The 19,167-nt window shown below is 39.6% G+C and overlaps 1 protein-coding gene across 1 annotated transcript in view; it reads right to left on the bottom strand.

The window, feature by feature from the left end:
- Positions 1-7,919: 7,919 nt before the first annotated feature.
- Positions 7,920-19,167, bottom strand: part of LOC124722164 (band 4.1-like protein 5) — a 147,279-nt gene continuing 136,031 nt past the window's right edge. Inside the window, exon 17 of the mRNA XM_047247366.1 lies at positions 7,920-9,623. Coding sequence (XP_047103322.1) covers positions 9,459-9,623 — 165 coding nt within the window. The 3' untranslated portion in view covers positions 7,920-9,458. The remainder of the gene's footprint in view (positions 9,624-19,167) is intronic.

Raw genomic sequence — 19,167 nt, 5'->3', positions numbered from 1 at the left:
AACCTGACTCATCAACGTTATAAACAGCAGTTGCGGGGATAGCAGTACGTTTCGTCTCTATGTCAGCTATGAATTTCTCTATAGCATTGTGTATCATTGGCAGCTGCTCTCCACGTTTACGTGACGTAAACTTGGTAATTTTGCGACTTCCTATTCTGTACGATTTCTTGAACCTGCGTAGCTAGGTAGACGAAGCCTGGAAATTAGCAATGTTCATGTCAGATGCAATTCGGAGGTCCCCAGTCTCATAGATCACGGTAACGGTGCATAGCCTCTCACGAGCAGTTCTAAATCTTTCGAACAGTTTTTTATTCAGATGGTTTCGGGTTTCCGTTTGGAACATATTTCTTACTTCATGTAATCGATTCTTCTATTCGTACAGTTCACGCTCCGATTTTACTAAACGGAAACGCCTTTGCACACTGCGTAACTTCGAGCGTTTTTTCCCTCCTTCGTTTAACCAGTATTTCACTGCCTTTTCTTTGTCGCTGAAAGCTGCCGCAGTTCTTTTTTCTCCCCCAGAACTGTTACTGGCACAATAGACGTCGTCCGAACCACAATTCATGGAATTGTCACAGTTATTTCCTATTTCTTCTAACGTATCCACAGTTTCAAACGGAATATCGATATAATCCGAATGAATGTCAAGGAAATCAACTAACTAATGACACATATGTACGTCCTCAGGAGAAGTAGGTGATTTCGGCTGGAAATCACGTTCTGCATATTTCATCATTGCTAAATTGAGGTTAATTGGATTCCACATTATTGTGAAACTGGAGGAAAAAAGGTTCCTATTAGCAGGCATGCCTTACGAAATCACGATAAATCTTAATTCAGCTTTATCTGTGTTGTCCACAGCTCGTGGTCTAGTGGCTAATGTTGCTGCTTCTAGATCACGGGGTCCCGGGTTCGATTCTAGACCGGGTGAGGGATTTTCTCTGCCCGGGGACTGGGTGTTTGTGCTGTCCGCATCATTTCAAAATGTTCAAATATGTGTGAAATCTTATGGGACTTAAATGCTAAGGTCATCAGTCCCTACACTTACACACTACTTAACCCAAATTACCCTAATGGACAAACACACACAGCCATGTCCGAGGGAGGACTCAGCCGCACAGTCTCATCATCATCATTCGTAACAGTGGTTAGATTAGAAAGCGAAACAATTGGACTGTGTGAAAATTGGGAATTTGTACGGGCGCTGATGACCGCGCAGTTGAGCGCCCCACAAACCAATCATCATCATCATTTATCTGTATTGTCAATACTGAAAAAAAAGCAGATGTTGCCTGAGTGGCTAATTCGAGAGAATAGTAACCGTGTACTGTAGTGTAAGAGAAACTATCAACGAACAGCAACATGAGACGTCCTTTACAAATGAAGATCCGGTTGTCTCGTGTCTTCTGTTTACAAATGTACCGCCGACCTCGGTTGTGTGTATGTGTGTGTGTGTGTGTGTGTGTGTGTGTGTGTGTGTCCGCCTTGCTTGTTGCGCATGCGCAGTTGCTACAGCGCCAGTAGGGGTGTATATTCCTATCGCCGCCTGGCAATTTTCAGCTATTTTTTTTTTCTTTTTTAATACTTGCAGTGTCTCTTAGCAGCTAAAATTTCAACAGTGCATTTCTTTCGTTGTTTTCTTCCTGTGTAAAAAATTTCAGGGTGGTTTTGACATGTCTCATTGGACCATTTCCTTGTCAGAAGAGTATTCCTGGAGACACTCTGCAGCAGTTCTGGATGTGTAGGGCGTCGCACTGCCCTGCTGGAATGGCCCAAGTCCGTCGGAATTCACAATGGACACGAATGGATGCAGGTGATCAGACATTATGCTTACGTACGTTTCACCTGTCAGAGTCGTATCTAGATGTATGAGGGGTCCCATTTCACTCCAACTGCACACACCTCACACCATTACAGAGGCTCCACCAGCCTCAACAGTCCCGTTCTTGCAGGATCTTTCTCCGGCCGCAGTGATGTCGGAGATTTGATGTTTTATCTGATATTCACGGTGCACTCGTGAAATGGGAAAATCCCCACTTCATCGTTACCTCGGAGATGGTGGGTACCATCGCTGATGCGCCGACTGCAACACCGCGTTCTAACTCACTTAAATCTTGACAACCCGCTATTGTAGCAGTAGTAACTTATCTAACAAGTGCGTCATACACTTGTTGTCTTATATAGGCGTTGCCGACCGCAGCGCCGTATTCTGCCTGTTTACAAATCTCTGTATTTGAATACATACGCCTACACCAGTTTTTTTTGGTGTATTTACGTGATCCTCAGGCCTTTGTTATGTGGATGAAAGTGAGAAAACTGGCTAGCTGTACTCAAGTGAACAGACGGTGAGCATTAAGCTAGCATCACATTGCAGTACCAATGATGTTTGTTTGTCTTCAACCCACTAAGAAATACAGTGTTTTGCTATTTGAGCCAGTGTAGATGGAAAACTATTTACCTTGTGGGTACCAATTTTTCTAGAATGATGTAGGATTGTATGCTTTAGGATTTGTGTTGTTAGTAGTGTTAGTGCCATGACTTGTCATTAGGCACCGGTGCTAGTATGGCACCATATGGTTGAAACACAAGCATCAGTGTTCATTACAGTTGTAGACAATAGCAAAGTGCTGCTGCTCTTCACGAGTACTGACACATTAAAGAAATATGGAGAGGTCCTCTTTTCACACCAAGGTTGAAGAACGTGACCTCAGAAGTTTGAATTAACTGCAGATTTGGGAACTGCTCGACCAACAACCGATTCCACAACAATTAGAAGTTTAGTTTCACTAAATTCAACTGCCCTGCACAACATTCAAATATCTGTTCACTGCAGTGTCGTGATACGCCTGTGGACTCAAATGGAATACTGTTTTTTACGTACACAGCCACTCCCCCACCCCACAAGGAACTCCTTGAGAAACAGTCAGCTAATCTGCATCCTGGCAAAGTAAGCCTCTGAACTGTCAAATTATTTAATTGGTGCTCTGATGTACCAATAATCTCAAAGTCAACATCTATAAGCAATTCACTAACTTTAGCTCTAATACCTCTTATATTTTGATGAAATATGCTAATTCCTTCTCTACTTGGAAACATTACATCCTCAGAAGGTGAGCCCTTAGTTAGAGGGACTTCCTTTAAGCAGGTATCGGCGCTCTCACCAGCCCCGTGTTAATGCGCCTAACAGCCGCATTAAGGTGAGGCCATTCATGATGCTGAAACAGCTGCATGAAATGCACATTGGTGCCATGAGTTTGAGTAGCTATCTTTGCCAGGTCACCACCTACATCATATTCCCTGTCCCTATCAAGATTGTTCCCTGCTCCACCCACTATCACTACCTGATCTTCCTTCATAAAATTCTGACATAACTCCCCTATGCTGTCAGTCATTTGAGCCAACCCTGCACTGGGCTTCACAATGCTGGTGACCTGGTACTCACTCCCCAACACTTACTGCAACTGCTGGCCCGCACAACCTAGCAGCAGAACCAACTTCTTTCTGTTAGACTTTGCAACTAACCTAGGCCTCATAACTGCTGAGGATTGCTGCATGTTCACTACATCTACAGCTACACGAGGCTCCTCTCCACTCAACTCTGACAGTTGGTGAAATCTATTGCATATACGCAAAGTAAAATTGTCTGAATACCCCCTCTTCCTAGCTGCCTTCTTGCCAACTGCCATTTCCCATTCCCCCACCACCCTTCACCCTCCTCAACCTATCTACTTCCTCCTTTGCATGTTGTAACTGCACCTGAAGGGCACAGATCTTACACTCCTGCTCCTCTATCAACTTATTTATACTAGAGATTCTGCATTCCCAGGAGAGGATCTCACTAAAATGGCCACTGGCTTCCGTACTGCACTCCCCCCAATGAATATACTTTGAACAAATCCCACAGCGTAACTCACTACTCGCAAACCTACGAAAGAGCGCACACTTCTCACTTGTGGTAAAATTTTACAGTTACTGAGAAAAACTATATGTCTACATTACCAAAGTTCAGTTACACCAGTAGAACTATTTATAGAACTAACAATAATGGTCTCGAAATTCTTTGCCTACTAAGAAAGCAACTACTTGTATTAATAATACTACACCACAACCAATACCAAAACCAACAAAACTTCACACTTTATTAGCTAAAGCCAAAAAATTCAAATGGCCACTGGAACACTAAACGAAGTTAAAACATTGAATGAAAATTTTACTGAAATATTTCACTAGAAACAATAAGAAACATTAGTTGAATACTAAAGCACGAAATTTACTAAATGACTTCAAAGCACAGAAAACTCTAAAGAAACACAGCGAGCGAATGTTTCCAAAAGTTTATTAAATCGTTATTTCGTCACAAACGGCACGAAACACCGCTGAAAACTATTAAATTTAACAACTGTATAACAGTGCACAAATAAGTTTGTCAGTACTTAGCTTTATAACCACTACAGCAGCAGTGCACGCCACAAAATGTAAACACACTACTGAGGCGTGAGCCTTAGACGAATGATGCAAGCACACTCACGAATAATAGACCACTTTCACACAGGAAGAAAGACTGAGATTAATGAAAATCCACTAATAAGTTAATATTAACACAAATAAACTTTAAAATAAATAACTGAAAACAAAAATTTTATAAAATATTAACGAGCAATTTCAACAGCAGTGCAGCACAGGTGACGTCACACCAAAGAGACATGTTCCGTGACCTTGGATATTTGCTCCTCAATTTGGTCCTGCAGAACTTGACATGTAAATAAATAAATAAATAACAGATTGTTGAAGGAGAAACTGCTGCCACAGCTGAAAACAGTGAATGCAATTCATAATCCTCAAGCAGTCAGGCAGTGCGCGAGATGTGCCACAACAGCTGAACATTCCATGGCCTACTATTCAAAAAAGTGCTAAGCACAATTGTGAAATGCTATCTCCAATGTGGTTCAGGCTGTCCTGGAGAAGATGGTCATCATATTGAGCCACGTTTGTAACCTGGAATGTAAAGATGGTATGCAATTAACAAATATTACCCTCTCATGTGGAAATCAAAATATGTTTCTTTCAATAGTTTATTCATTTCTCTTCTGGAAATCCTTACAAACGTTTTAAAACACTTTCACTGTCCTACGATCACTCGTTTATCATGCGAGCCCTCTCAGGTAGTGACAGTTTAATTATAACCACCTTACTTTTGGACGACATATTCAAATCTAATATCCTTAAATTCAGAGTGTAAATTAACCCAATGGAAACGTCAAAATTAAGACAGGCATTGAAACTTCCTGGCAAATTAAAACTGTGTGCCAGTCACAGACTCGAACTCGGGACCTTCGGCTTTTGCGGGCAAGTGCTCTACCATCTGAGCTACCCAAGCATGACTCACGACCCTCCCCACAGATTCAATTCTGCCAGTACCTCGTCTCCTACCTTGCAAACTTCACAGAAGCTCTCCTGCATACCTTGCCCGCAAAAGGCAAAGGTCCCGAGTTCGAGTCTCGGTCCCGCACACAGTTTTAATTTGCCAGGATTTTTCATATCAGCACATACTCTGCTGCAGAGTGAGGATATTTTATAACTAGTTAGTAAACAATTCTGAAATTATTATGAAGCTGCAGCTCGTGTGCGTGTGTGTAGATTCCTGGACAGTGGTGAGGCACCAACATGTTACCTGCCATAGGGTCTGACAACCAGGACTTATGGGATGGGGTGCCATTTCATTTCATAGCAAGATCCCTTTTGCTGTCATCTGTGGCACCCTTACTCCACAGTGGTATGTCAACAACACTCTATGACCTGTTCTGTTGCCCTTCGTGGCCATCCTGGGCTTAAATTTCAGCAAGATAATGCCTGCCTGCTCACTACGAGAGTTTTTACTGCGTCTTCATTCTTGCCAAACCCTACCTCGGCCAGTACGGCCGCCGGATTTCTCCCCAATTGAGAACGTTTAGAACATTGTGGGCAGGGCCCTCCAACCAGCTTGGGATTTTGACGATCTAACGTGTGAATTTGACACAATATCCCTCAGGGGGATATTCAACAACTCTATCAATGCCAAGCTGAATAATTGCTTGCATAAGGCCAGAGGTGGGCCAATGCATTATGGACTTGCTCAGTTTGTGAAGCTCTTTCTCTCAAATAAATCATCAAATTTGTTTCTAAAACTGTAATCATTTGTGTGTCTGTACATGTATGTCACATGTACCAGTTACCATCCTATTCAGATAATTCCTTTGTGGTGCGACTTTCTTTTTTCATCCGAGAGTACATTTCAATCATGCAGGAAGCTATGGTGTAAATAACCCAAAGAAATCTGTCGATGAGTATATATTTTAAGAAATCTTCACAGGTAGCATTCCCGATGCTTATAAATAATGGTGTCCACGCAAGAATTAAATGGACTGACAATAAGAGTTTTACCTGTATGACCAGCTGACCTTCCTCTGCATCTGAATAATTACATACACACTGCTCAACATTAAAAACACGCGATAAATAACAAATGTCAAGTCAGCATTAAGTGTACTACATGCTTGTGTATGTAAACAATTAGCATTTCAGTTCAACAGCACAAAGTAGGTAGCAATAACCCTACCTATGTTCTGTATGAGAAGAAATATTATGCAGTGGATTAATCATTTATAAATTGCATTTGGATGTGGCTCTGTATGAGATCATCATGGTATGACTCACGTAAGAAATAGAAACATCTACCAGCATGTCAGAACTCAACAGCAGTAGGATCGTGGCCCATCGAAACTGTAGTTTATTGTTTCACAATGTTGCTGCTTATGTCAGTCGTGATCCCACAACCGTCACACAAATACAGAATAGACAGATTCGAGAGGGCAACACTCAATGTTATGCAGGATCAATGGCCCATGCACTAGTGCCCAAGAGGACAGAAGTATCATTTGCTCAATTCTGCATCTACATCACATAGCTCAAGTCAGGAAATAAAACTGCTCAAAGCACGACAAGTATCAGATCCAGTGTGGCAATGTCTGAAGCATTAGACTGTCAGAACAGGGAACACAGTCACGGCTTTCCTCAGCGTGGCAGCAGAGAGAGGTGCGCCGACAGTGGTACTTGCGATAATACTGGATGTGGGAGTGGCAAGTCGTGTTTACAACAACTTTCAATTATCGGAACAGCATTATAATGGATGTATTTTTGTACAGCAGCCCTGAGGAGAATGAAAGTTGCCACATTTCGTTTGTCGTCGTCCACTACCAGGTGTGATGGTACAAGATGTCACTGTGTACACAACACAAGCATCTATGGCTCACAAAGCCAGTAATTTAATATCAGTTGTTGCATTTATGACCAGTTAAGGCTAGTGGCTGTGCTCTGTCTTCGACATTGTCTTTCAACGAGACAGTGTAAGTTTGCAAGTTGCCTGTACGATCCTGATGTATCTCCATACAGATGATGTTTTGACGGTTGCCCTGACCAGCACATCTACAGATTTCTCAACCATAACATCTGGTCACAGATTCCTAAGTGAATGGCACATCGCCACTCGTCGGCCACTATGATCAATGAACTCTGGCACAGAGCTAAAGCAGCATGGAATGTCACATCTGTATCTGACATCCAAACTCAGTTCGACTCTATGCTCAGCTGAGTTAGACTCAATGTTGCTGCCAGAGGTAGCAGCTGTGTGTACTAACTTTTGCACCCTTTAGACCCACCAATCACATACAAATTTAATCACGCATTTTCGTAGTATACTGTACATACACATTAGTAAAATTTCATTATTTTTTGTCCTTTATTTTGCAGCTTTAATGGCCAGCAGTGTGTAATTATTTGTGTAATCATTGGATTTGCTTAGCAGATCAATGATGACTCACTTCTAGATCAATGACAACTCACGTCTACTTTCTACATGAAGAGGAGGAAATAATAATTACAAACACAATTGAAAACTCATTTATTGGTTTCTATTCACTTATAAGGCATAACAACATATATCATGCTTATATAGCGCACATCTGAATGTAAAATCTCTATTGTGAACTCTGTTATAAATCTATTAAAATGGAAAAATCTCATCTGCAGTCGATTTGAAGGTACACACCGACAGCTTTAAATATAAACACATAATAAAATATTCCCTTGAAACAACTATATACTTTAAAATACTCTGAGGAGTCATATCACAAAGATTCTCTTATTTAAGTACTGCAACATTTCTTGCTTCTCTTAAGACTATATAAGGTATATGTTTGTTCAAAATCACTGACTACAGTATATCAGAAAATATTATTGTATAGAGATAAGCAAGAAATAGAGAACTATCAAAGGACGGTTATAACCTCTTTATGGTTAATTCAGGAATGTTTCTCGTTGAACCATTAACACCATATAACAACACAAATTACTACAGTAAAAACAGGGTTTAGAAAGCAAAATGGAGAATCGGCACAATACAAAGATTTAGAATTCAGTTGCTTTACTCTCAAAAGAAGACTGTGCAAAACATATCCTATTATTTTGATGTGGATAGGACTTTTAACATATCCCAACAGACAGTACAGACAATAACAAAAATGTTTAGATTTTGCACAAAGTATACACAACAAAATAAACAACATCACAATTTAATTGGCACTTTGCCTACAAGTTACTGTAAACTCTAGGACAAGTGTGGTATAACTAAGTATTCATGACAAGTTACAAGAAAATAAAAATTGACATAAAAACACAAGAAATACTAAAAATCAAAGCTAATAGCACCTACAGTTCCTTCACCTCCTATTCTGTCCATTCTAATCTCATTCGATATCTGCAAAAATGTGTTTCTGTGTGATAAAAAATTATAAATGATGTATCTGTCAATGTAGTAAAAAATAACTGTAGTCAATTCAGTCTTTCACATTGTTTGAAGGTAAGTTTTATAGCTGCTATAATATGGACGGTCACATTATTAAGGACTAAATTTTCACTTACTGGTACCACACATAAAGGACTAGTACAAGGCACATTATCAGTGGAAATTGGAAAAATATAAATAATTATGGAATGAATATGAACTATAATAAACTACTCTACAGAGACAAAACTCCTTCAAAACCCTGTTAGACTGGGCTGCCAAGGGGTCACATTAAGTACATGAGATTCATAAAGGAAACATAACATTTAAATTACTATTCTCTTTGCTATAGCAACCTAATGTGTCTTATTTCAGAAAATATCTTGGTTCCAAAAATAATTTATCACAGTTACATATGTTTCTAATACATATCCAATGGAAAACAATATATATTAAAATTTGAAGTGACATGCATCCACTGCCACATGAACAAACGTATGCACTGTTTTCAAAACATAAATAGCAAGAAATGGAAATACAAAACAAAATCTCCTTCAGTAATACTTCATGAGGACATACACATGGTATAGTTCCAAAATACGAAATGTAGAATGTGATGTTGAAAACATTATACTACAATTTAGAGTTCTGTGGTAATCACAGTTTTCCTCTGAATAATGGTTTCTGATTTGTTTTTAACACTAGATGGAAAGACAGACTCCGATGATACAAGCCAGGGTGATAGCTGATTGAGTGTTGGAGATATGCTAGTAGCTGGAGAATTACTGCTAGCAGTTGAACATTCCTGCAATTAAAGTAAATACATTACCATCTGAACTAATCAGTATGCATATTACACAAAACAGATTAAAACTATATGTTCCAATGTAAATATATGAGAGACACAAACAATCAATTTTATCTGATGTTGCAAAAAACTGATTACAATTTATTAACATGAACATATTCATATACACTAAATCAGCTTAGTTAAATCATCTGCAAAACCTGTACTCCAGAACTTTTTTTAGCATCTCATATGTACTATGCACTTTCCTACACCCAGTATCAATTACACACTTAAGATTTCACATAAGCTCTTTGCAGTTGGATAACAAGATAGAAGCTTTCCAAGAACAGACCACTGATCTAGACTGAAATACCATACATATGTTGCATATCTTTGACATAAAGTTTCTATGTTTCATGGCATGAAATATCTCATTCATTAACTGAGTACATATATATTTATACTCCAGTAGCCACCTAACAGTGTGCATCTTATTGGCTCTAATCTCTGATGTTACTGTATTTGTCGTTTCGTCAGACATACGGGGGAGGGGGAAAGAATGGAAAGCTGAAAGGCAGAGGGAATCTATATAGAGAGGGTATACATGAAATATGAACTTGAAGCCATTACTATAGGAAGGGAAGAGGCAGTAGATGAAGATGAGATGGGATATATGATACTTCAAGAAGAATTTGACAGAGCACTTTCACTAACTCAAACAAGACCCAAGTAGTAGATGGCATTCCCTTAGAACTACACATATCCATGAGAGAGCCAGCCATGACAAAAATATTCCACCTGATGTGCACGATGTCAAAGAAGAACTACACATATCCATGAGAGAGCCGGCCATGACAAAAATATTCAACCTGATGTGCACGATGTCAAAGAAGAATGTAATAATTCCAATTCACAAGAAAGCAGGTGCTGAAAGGTGTGAATATTACCTAACTATCAATGTAAAATGTCATGGTTGCACAATACTGACACAAATTATTTACAGAAGAATGAAAAAACTGGTAGAAGTCGACCTCTGGGTAGATTAGTTTGGGTTCCGGAGGAATGTAGGAACACACAAGGCAATACTGACCAGAAGACTTATCTTGCAATGGTTGATAGGGTAATGAAACAGAGTCGTAGCCTGTCTCCGGTGTTATTCAATCTGTACATCGAGCGAGCAATAAAGGAAATGAAAGCAAAATTTGGTGAAGGAATTAAAGCTCAGGGAGAAGAAATAAAAATTTTGAGGTTTTTTTGATGACATTATAATTCTGTCAGAGACAACAAAGGACTTGGAAAATCAGTTGAATGGAATGGACAGTGTTTTCAAAGAAGAATATAAGATAATATTCACAGAAGCAAAACAAGAGCAATGGAATGTAGTTGAAAGAAATCAGGCAATGCTGAGGGCATTCGATTCAAAAAATGTGACACTAAAAATTTGGGCAGTAAAATAACTGACAATGCCCAAAGCAGAGACGATATAAAATGTACACTGGCAATGGAAAGAAAGGTGATTCTAAAGAAGAGGAACTTGTTAACATCGAATACAAATTTAAGCATTATGAAGTCTTTTTCTGAAGGCACATGTCTGGAGTGTAGCCTTGTATGGAAGTGAAATGTGGACAGTAAAAAGTTCAGACAAGAAGAGAATAGAAGAAGCATTTGAAATGAAAGGCTGAAGGCTGAAGACTGGGGGCATGGATCATGTAACTAAGGAGGAAGTACTGAATATAAATGGAGAGAAAATAAACCTGTGGCATAACTTGGCTACAAGTAGGGATCAGTTGACAGGACACTTTCTAAGACCTCAAGGACTCATTAATTTAGTATTGGAGGGAAGTGTGGGGGTTAAAAATTGTAGAAGGCGACCAGGGCCAGTGTAAGGTCCAAGTGACAGAAGCCACTGCTTGGGGTGCCAAGCTGAGAGGGACACTGCCGCTGTTAAGATTTTTATACAGGACACTTGCTTGGGTACCACACTGAGATGGGTGGCAGGGGTGCCCAAGTACAAGACTTGTATACAATGCATATCACAGTTAGTAGGGGTGAAAGTGTATGAGGGAAATGAGGAGGGGGTGCCAAATGATCTGGAAAAATGTTCTCGAACCAACCCTGAGGGAGACCAAGAGACAAATACAATAAGCAGGTCCAAACTGATGTAATTTGGAGATGAAGAGGCTTGCATAGGATAGAGTAGTGTGGAGAGCTGCATCAAACTAGTCTTTGGACTGAAGACCACGACAACATAGGAGAGGAAACAATACAGTGCCTTTCTTATAGCATCTGCCAATGCAACCAGACAAGCATCTTTATGATGCTCACACAATAATTAAACAAAATATAATTGAACGTGAAATTCTTCTCTGAATCTCGTCTATTCCTATGTCTTTCCTACAATTAATTTTATGTGGTTGTACCCCTTGAAACTGATTTAGATGCAAAGTCATAGGTATTTTACAGTTGTGGCTATTCCCAGTAACTGGCTGCTGTTTTATCAAACAATAATAACTGTTTTTTGAACATACTCCACTAATGAGTACAGAAATGTCTTCTTAGTAACTGGTACTTCCATCTATTTACAAGCAACACATAAATATTTGTTTGTACTGAGGGTCAACAGCCAGTCCGTGCACTAAGTGTCATTAATCAACCGGTCATGCATCTTAAGACAATTTTATAGTGTTGCAGCTTCTACATTTGACTCTTGTAGTGAACTACTGAAGGTCACAAATCAAAGTACTTTCATGCATCTGCTAGCCTTTAAATACTGAAAAAGGTTTCTCACACTACAACTTTGATGACAATTATATTAAAACACATTTTGAGTAGGGAGAACATGGACCCATTGTTACAGTTTATGTACACATTATATTAGTTCTCAATACAAATTAATACTTATTTTCAGCAAAGGATTTATAAACAAGAGTGTATGTACACAAGACACTAAAAAAGGCACACACATGGGTTTGATTAAGAATTAATTAACATTGAGTCTTAAATCTGCAAGGTTACTATTGTTATTATTCCCCTTTTTAAAGCAATTAACATTGCTGCTCTCATGGAAAAGCCTGATTCGATAACCAGTATTGTTATGGATTGTTTTTTTCCAGGAATGGAGTGAGGATCACTCAGCAATATGAGGACAACTGAGATGCTATTTGAGGGGAACACAGTTACTAGAGATTATGAAAGTTGATATTAATGACCAGTAAAATTATGCATTGATCATATACATCTCCATACTGCTGTCCAGTGACTTATGTAGGGGATCAAGTGATGTTCAGTCAGAATGACACAATACCCTTGACCCAACTGTGGAGTTAGTTGTTATGATAGACTCTTATTAGGTTGTTTGTGTTTGTGTTTTATACGAACATTCACCAATGGTAAATGTTTCTGCTGTGATACTAAACAGTCTAACTTGTACGACTGGATTAATTACAATTATGACTATTCCATCAATATTTTTCCAGAAAAATCAACTTCTGTAGCTTTAAATAACATTCTAATTACATGGCAGCAGTATACAAGGCATAAGCGAAAGAAGAAATGCTAAAAACATTGAACAGCCAAGATCGCATAAACATTTCATTATTTAAAACAAGCAGTTTCGACAGACTTTGCTGTCATCTTCGGATCTTACAAAATCTTTCTGTTATGAAACACGTTCATTTTACGTTGGATATATTCTCATGTGGATACGAATCAATACATTATAAAATGTCTGTGCACACACACACACACACACACACACCCACACACACACACACCCACACACCCACCCACACCCACCCACACCCACACACCCACCCACCCACCCACCCACCCACCCACCCACACACACACACACACACACACACACACACACACACACACACACACACACACATTTCATAACGCTAAGTTTTTGTGAGACCTGAAGACGGCAGCAACTTCTGTCGAAATCGATAAACATATGTGCGATCTTGGCTGTTGAATGTTTTTAGGAAGTAAAACAGATCTCTCCTTCAGTTTTCTGAAAATGAGAAAATTTAGTGAAAGGAGACAGAGATCTGTAGGTTCCTACATCTAGGACAAATGGGATTACAAATGAAATCGTTAAGAGAATATGCAGGTAAGTCATTAGAGTCAAGATGAGATACCAATAAATTGCTAGCAACAGGTGAAATTTAGAAATCCAAGAAATTACCAGTGGCAGAAAGCACTCAAGTTTGCGTCTATGTCTGGCGTGGCATTGAACATGGCTGGTTGACAATTTTCTATCTTTATTTGCAGCAGAATAATTGTGTATACCCTTTCCCTTACACATATTACTGTCAACAGAAGACAAAAAATGCTATCTTGTTGAGAGCAGACATTATGAGAAATGTTGCTGTACTGTTGATGTGATAAGAGTTAGAAAGATTGTAACTTAAATACAGCCACGAGCCACAAACAATTTATTCAAATTTAACTATTACAGCTTGAGGATATTTACAATTCGACTGCCAAATGGCCTTACAAGCTTCCACGCTGGGGCTTCACTTAGTGCTCATTAACCCAGCAATATCAACCAAGGAAGGGAGGGGCTCATAGGATACTTTAAATCAGCCTTTTGTACTCACTGTAATGTAGTCATGTACTTCATATTTTACAATTTTGAGAAAATATGCTGTTGTTAATGAAATCCTCTACCAGAGTCTATAATTGTTTTAAATTCTTAACTTAAACTTAATCCAAAAATTTTAGCCTAACAGAGGTGGTCATAAGTCCCCCTCCCTTTAGTAGTAGGTGTAACTTTTCTCGACAAATGTCTTATACAATAAATAATAGTGCTGCGGTAATATGAGAAACCCAGACATAAAATTTCTCTGTGTGCATAGCAACAATAGTTTTAGAATGGGCATGGTTCATTTCTCTTTGGTTTATGACAGACAGATGAGACAACTGACAAAATGGTAAGGAAATATTCAAATAAGAGAGCTACAAGCAGGTGGCTATTTTCCACTGTTTACAGTCTTGTGGCATAGTGGTTAGCCCAGTGGACTCAAATTTGGGAGAACTGGTTCAAATCCCCGACACACAATCCTGATTTTGGTTTTCCATGATTTCCCTAAATTGCTGAAACCAAATGACAGGATGGCTCCTTCTAATAGGGCATGGGCAATTTCTTTATCAAATTCAAGGTTTGCTCCATATCTAATGGCATCATCGATTGGATGTTAAACTATCTACCTTTTCTTCTTGTGGATATAGCAGCCATAAATGATTACACATTATTTCTACTCAACTTCCCAGGCTGGAATAAGAAAATGAAATGAAATGATTCTATGGCACTGATGGCCAGAATATTGCAGGACTGCATAAGTCTGTGGTTTCAGCAATAGAGTGTATTCTCCGACAGAAAATCAATAAGAACTTTAGTGCAACGGATGCTCATGAAGGTATATGTCATCTGTGTACTATTAAAAGCCAGTCAAAAGCAGAATAGCAAGGCAAAGTGAACAAATCAACAATACTCTGCATCAATAAAGAGATATACACATGTGGTAAACACAGTAAGAAAACTGTTCCATGTTCCATGTGTGAAGTAGATTCTGAAGAAAAGGCTTTGAAAGACAAATGAGAAGCATTGTGTAATATCTGTCAACATGAAAACATGAAGATACAATAGAATATCATAGGAAAAGTGATATAACACAGAGATAGAGTTGGGAAGAATTTGTGTCCCATTTAGAACACGATATATGCAGATCCCAAACACAGGTGTTCGAAACTATTAAAAAGCTAAACGGGGAGATAAAACAAAATGTGAACGTGAATCCCATCCCCCTAAGTAAAGGGTTGCAGTACTTTCAGAATCTATGGTCACAAACATCAGAGCCTCTTACAATCCAACTCTCAGTGAACTACTAGGGTTGCATAAAAAGTAACAGCAACACTGCCATAAGATGAAGGATGTGTATCCAATGGCACGAACTACGAAGATGGGTGTTATTCTTGTGAAACATCCTTTGCTCCTGTAATCGTCCTGGCCTTGACCTCTGGTAACTCACTGTCCTCACATTCTTTACCCAACATTTTCCGTTTCTCCATCCTAGCACCCTATCCCAATTCATGTCTCCATGTCACCTTCACTGCATGCCACTCCTCCCTACCACACTCCTGGGCGGCAAACCAGCTGCCTCCCTCCAAGCCACTAGTCACCCACCCCCAACCCCTCTTCCTGCCTCCCGCCTCTCTCCCCCTCTACCCACCTCACCCAACCTAGTCCACCAGGCGAAATGCAGCACTGGCATGTGTATCCAGCTGACACCATGCAGAGGCGTGCGTGTGTGTGTGTGTGTGTGTGTGTGTGTGTGTGTGTGTGTGTGTGTGTGTGTGTGTGTAGGTAACGGGTGAGCTGGGGCGCCCTGAAAATATTCAAGTTTGGAGTTGGCATGGCTGGCACGGGCTACTCGGCAAGCTGGGGCTTGTTAGCAACCACGACCATGTGGTGCTGAACAGTAGCCCGGAGCAAGTGGGGCAGCCCCAGCATTTGGTCCAGGCCGACTGTGTGGCTGGGAATTCCATGTTGACACTGTGTTGAGGAAGGTGCTTTGTGTCGATGAAGGAGATTTGTATGCCTGAAGTGCCAAAGATGGTGGACTTTGTGAAACCATAATGGCAGAAATTTCACAGTTCACGTAGAAATTAATAGTGGCCAGAGGAATCATGATACCTCAAAAAGAAACATGTACATTGCCATTATTTGCACGACGATTCTGATGGTGTGATCAGATTTTCAATATCTTTATTAGTTTAAAGTTTAATATCTGACTGTAAATTATACAAGTAACACTCAGCAACAAATTTCCAAAATCTAAACGGTACATCCCATTTTGTCAACTGACGTGTCTTTAGAAAGCTATTAGTGTGAACCTACATTGGTATGAATTACAGGCATGTAACTTGAGTTATTGGAGGTCAAAGTGGCCAATTATTATTGATCGCATCAGGCCATAAATATACTTATAAATATATATTTATTCGTCTATGTTTTTGTTTATATCCGATATATACTATTCATAAAGAAATTGGTCAAATATTTACTGTGTTTTGGAAAGCACAGAGAGATTAGGCTACTGGCCTACTTTTGCTTCTATTCCTTTGATATATCCAGAATGAGATTTTCACTCTGCAGTGGAGTGTGCGCTGATATGAAACTTCGTGGCAGATTAAAACTGTGTGCTGGGCCGAGACTCGAACTCAGTAGAGCACTTGCCCGCGAAAGGCAAAGGTCCTGAGTTCAAGTCTCGGTCCGGCACACAGTTTTAATCTGCCTTTGATATATGTTTATTTAATTTGTTTATGTATTTAGCAATGTGTGGGAGAGCGTGTTTATGGTCCTGCTGTAGGAAAATTTATTTAATTTCAAGTTAGTTAAATGTAAATCCAGTATTTTGTATGTGTTTCAATATGTTTGTGAGTGTGCATTGGCTTGGAGACATGGCGCGAGTGCTCTAGCCAATCACAGCGCTCGTTTCTACGGTAGGCGACTGAAGTCAATGGAGAGACTGTATGGAAGAGGGGAGGAACATCGGGTCACACAGGACACGAGGGAGTGCTGGACAGGAAGGTGCGACGGATGGTCACAGAAAATACTTGGAGTGTGTGGATATGTTTACGACTGGTCGCGGGAGGTAGAAATATTTCGTAGTGCCGACTTGTTCACTTGTGAGATTTCTGTGGCTTCTGCAGTGAAGACGTAGTATGCATTTAGACTGAATATCTCGCGAGCTATGTTGTTGTTCATAACTAATTACGTGAAGTAGGAATCTATTGTTTCCCTGTTATTCAACTTATATTTTATTTAATTGCTGGGCCATTGACACCAATAAGTGTTTTGCAGAAATGAACAGCATTCTTAAAAGTACTTCTGTTATCGTACTAATAATTTAAAGTTGTTAAGATAGGACATGCAGATTTTATTTAATTGCAATCTTTCATTTATAAATTTCTATGTTACATTCAAAATTTGCAATTGCCCAGTGATAGGAACCTTCAACCATTTGATTCATGTGTGCATTCATATTGTATACTGTGGACTGAACAGTATTTGGCATATAATACGGCTACTACATATCCTACCCCCTAGACAACGAAACCAGCCAAAACTTTTAATATTTCAACTCTGAGTCAGAGGGTACTTAGTTGAGGGCCACATTTTTTATTTGAAAGCCCAGAATTGGGGGTTCGGGCTCGGCTGGAATTTGTGTCCTGCAAAGTGGTAATTCCTTTGCTCTCTGTTATTCAGTGTACTATGCAAAGTGATCCTCTCACAAAACACAGTGTGAGGTCGGTTTTTTTCCCCATAAGTAGGGATTTGGAAATAGCGAAATTATGTAGTAATTTTCACAACACATGCTATTGATAGAGGCCCTAATCTGTCACGTTAAAGGCAATTTGCGTGGGGGCTCAGAGTCTAAATAAGTTGAGTGCAGGGAACGGCAGTGGTTAGCATGTTTAACGGACAGCGGTATTGGAGACGGCTGGAACATGCGGTAACCGGCAGCAGCAACAGTTACATCAGGCGACTTCCAGTGGCGGATGCATATCAATAGCAGTACGACGGCAGCGTCTTCGAGTACTCCAGGGCAGTCTTCAATGTCGACTTCCACTACAACTGACGGCATCACCATGGAAGAGGGAACCATCTCAGATTAGATAAGTGCCTGCGCAAATAGTGAGATATTGTTTAACTCTGAAGTTCAAGCTCCACTTATAGATCTCGTGAATATAAAACAGTCACCTAGTATGCGTAATTCTGAAAACGGAAGTGAGCCGGTTAGCCCGAAATCGGAGTGCGAAAGTGTAGCTAGCAGGAATTCAGGCAAGGGGAATGAATGTGAGGGAGATATGATGTCTCAGCTAATGCAAATGATCCAGGGATTGGGAAATAATATGAATAAAATAGCAAATAATATTAGTACAATTCAAACAGATATAGGTACATTGCGAACAGTCACGGATACAATTCGGACTGATGTGGGTACAATGTGAACTGAAATAGGTTCCACTATGAACAATGAAGTTGAAAAATTACGGGTAACCTTGAAAAAGCAACTGATGATAAATTAAAATGTGTCCGAGTGGATATGAAGAAAATTACAGACAAAGTTGTAATAGTAAAATCTAAAATCAAATCAGTGGAAAAAGATCTTGGGGAAAAATAGATAAGATACAGTGGAACTTGGGGGCAAGGTAAGCGACTGTATAAAAGTGCAAGATGCTCATAAAAGCGATATGAATTTAGCAGTTAGTGACAGTTGTATGCATAAAACCAGCACTGTTGTGGAAACCAATGGATGCATTCAGAAATAGAGGAAGACATTTTAACACCTGGAAACCAAGTTTTACTGAGGATCTTCAATATATGGACATGAAATGGGAGGAAGCTACAAACCTGGCAGCTGATCGAGTTTGCTGGCGAAAACTTGTGTGATATGCTACCTAACACAGGAGAAACTAAGTCAAGTAAGAGGTGGGAGTTCATTCTTTTGGATTCCCACGATTATTTCCATTCTATCAAAGCATG

Source organism: Schistocerca piceifrons, chromosome X (assembly GCF_021461385.2).
Source record: "Schistocerca piceifrons isolate TAMUIC-IGC-003096 chromosome X, iqSchPice1.1, whole genome shotgun sequence".
NCBI lineage: Eukaryota > Metazoa > Arthropoda > Insecta > Orthoptera > Acrididae > Schistocerca > Schistocerca piceifrons.
This window is presented reverse-complemented; position numbering and strand designations above follow the sequence as displayed.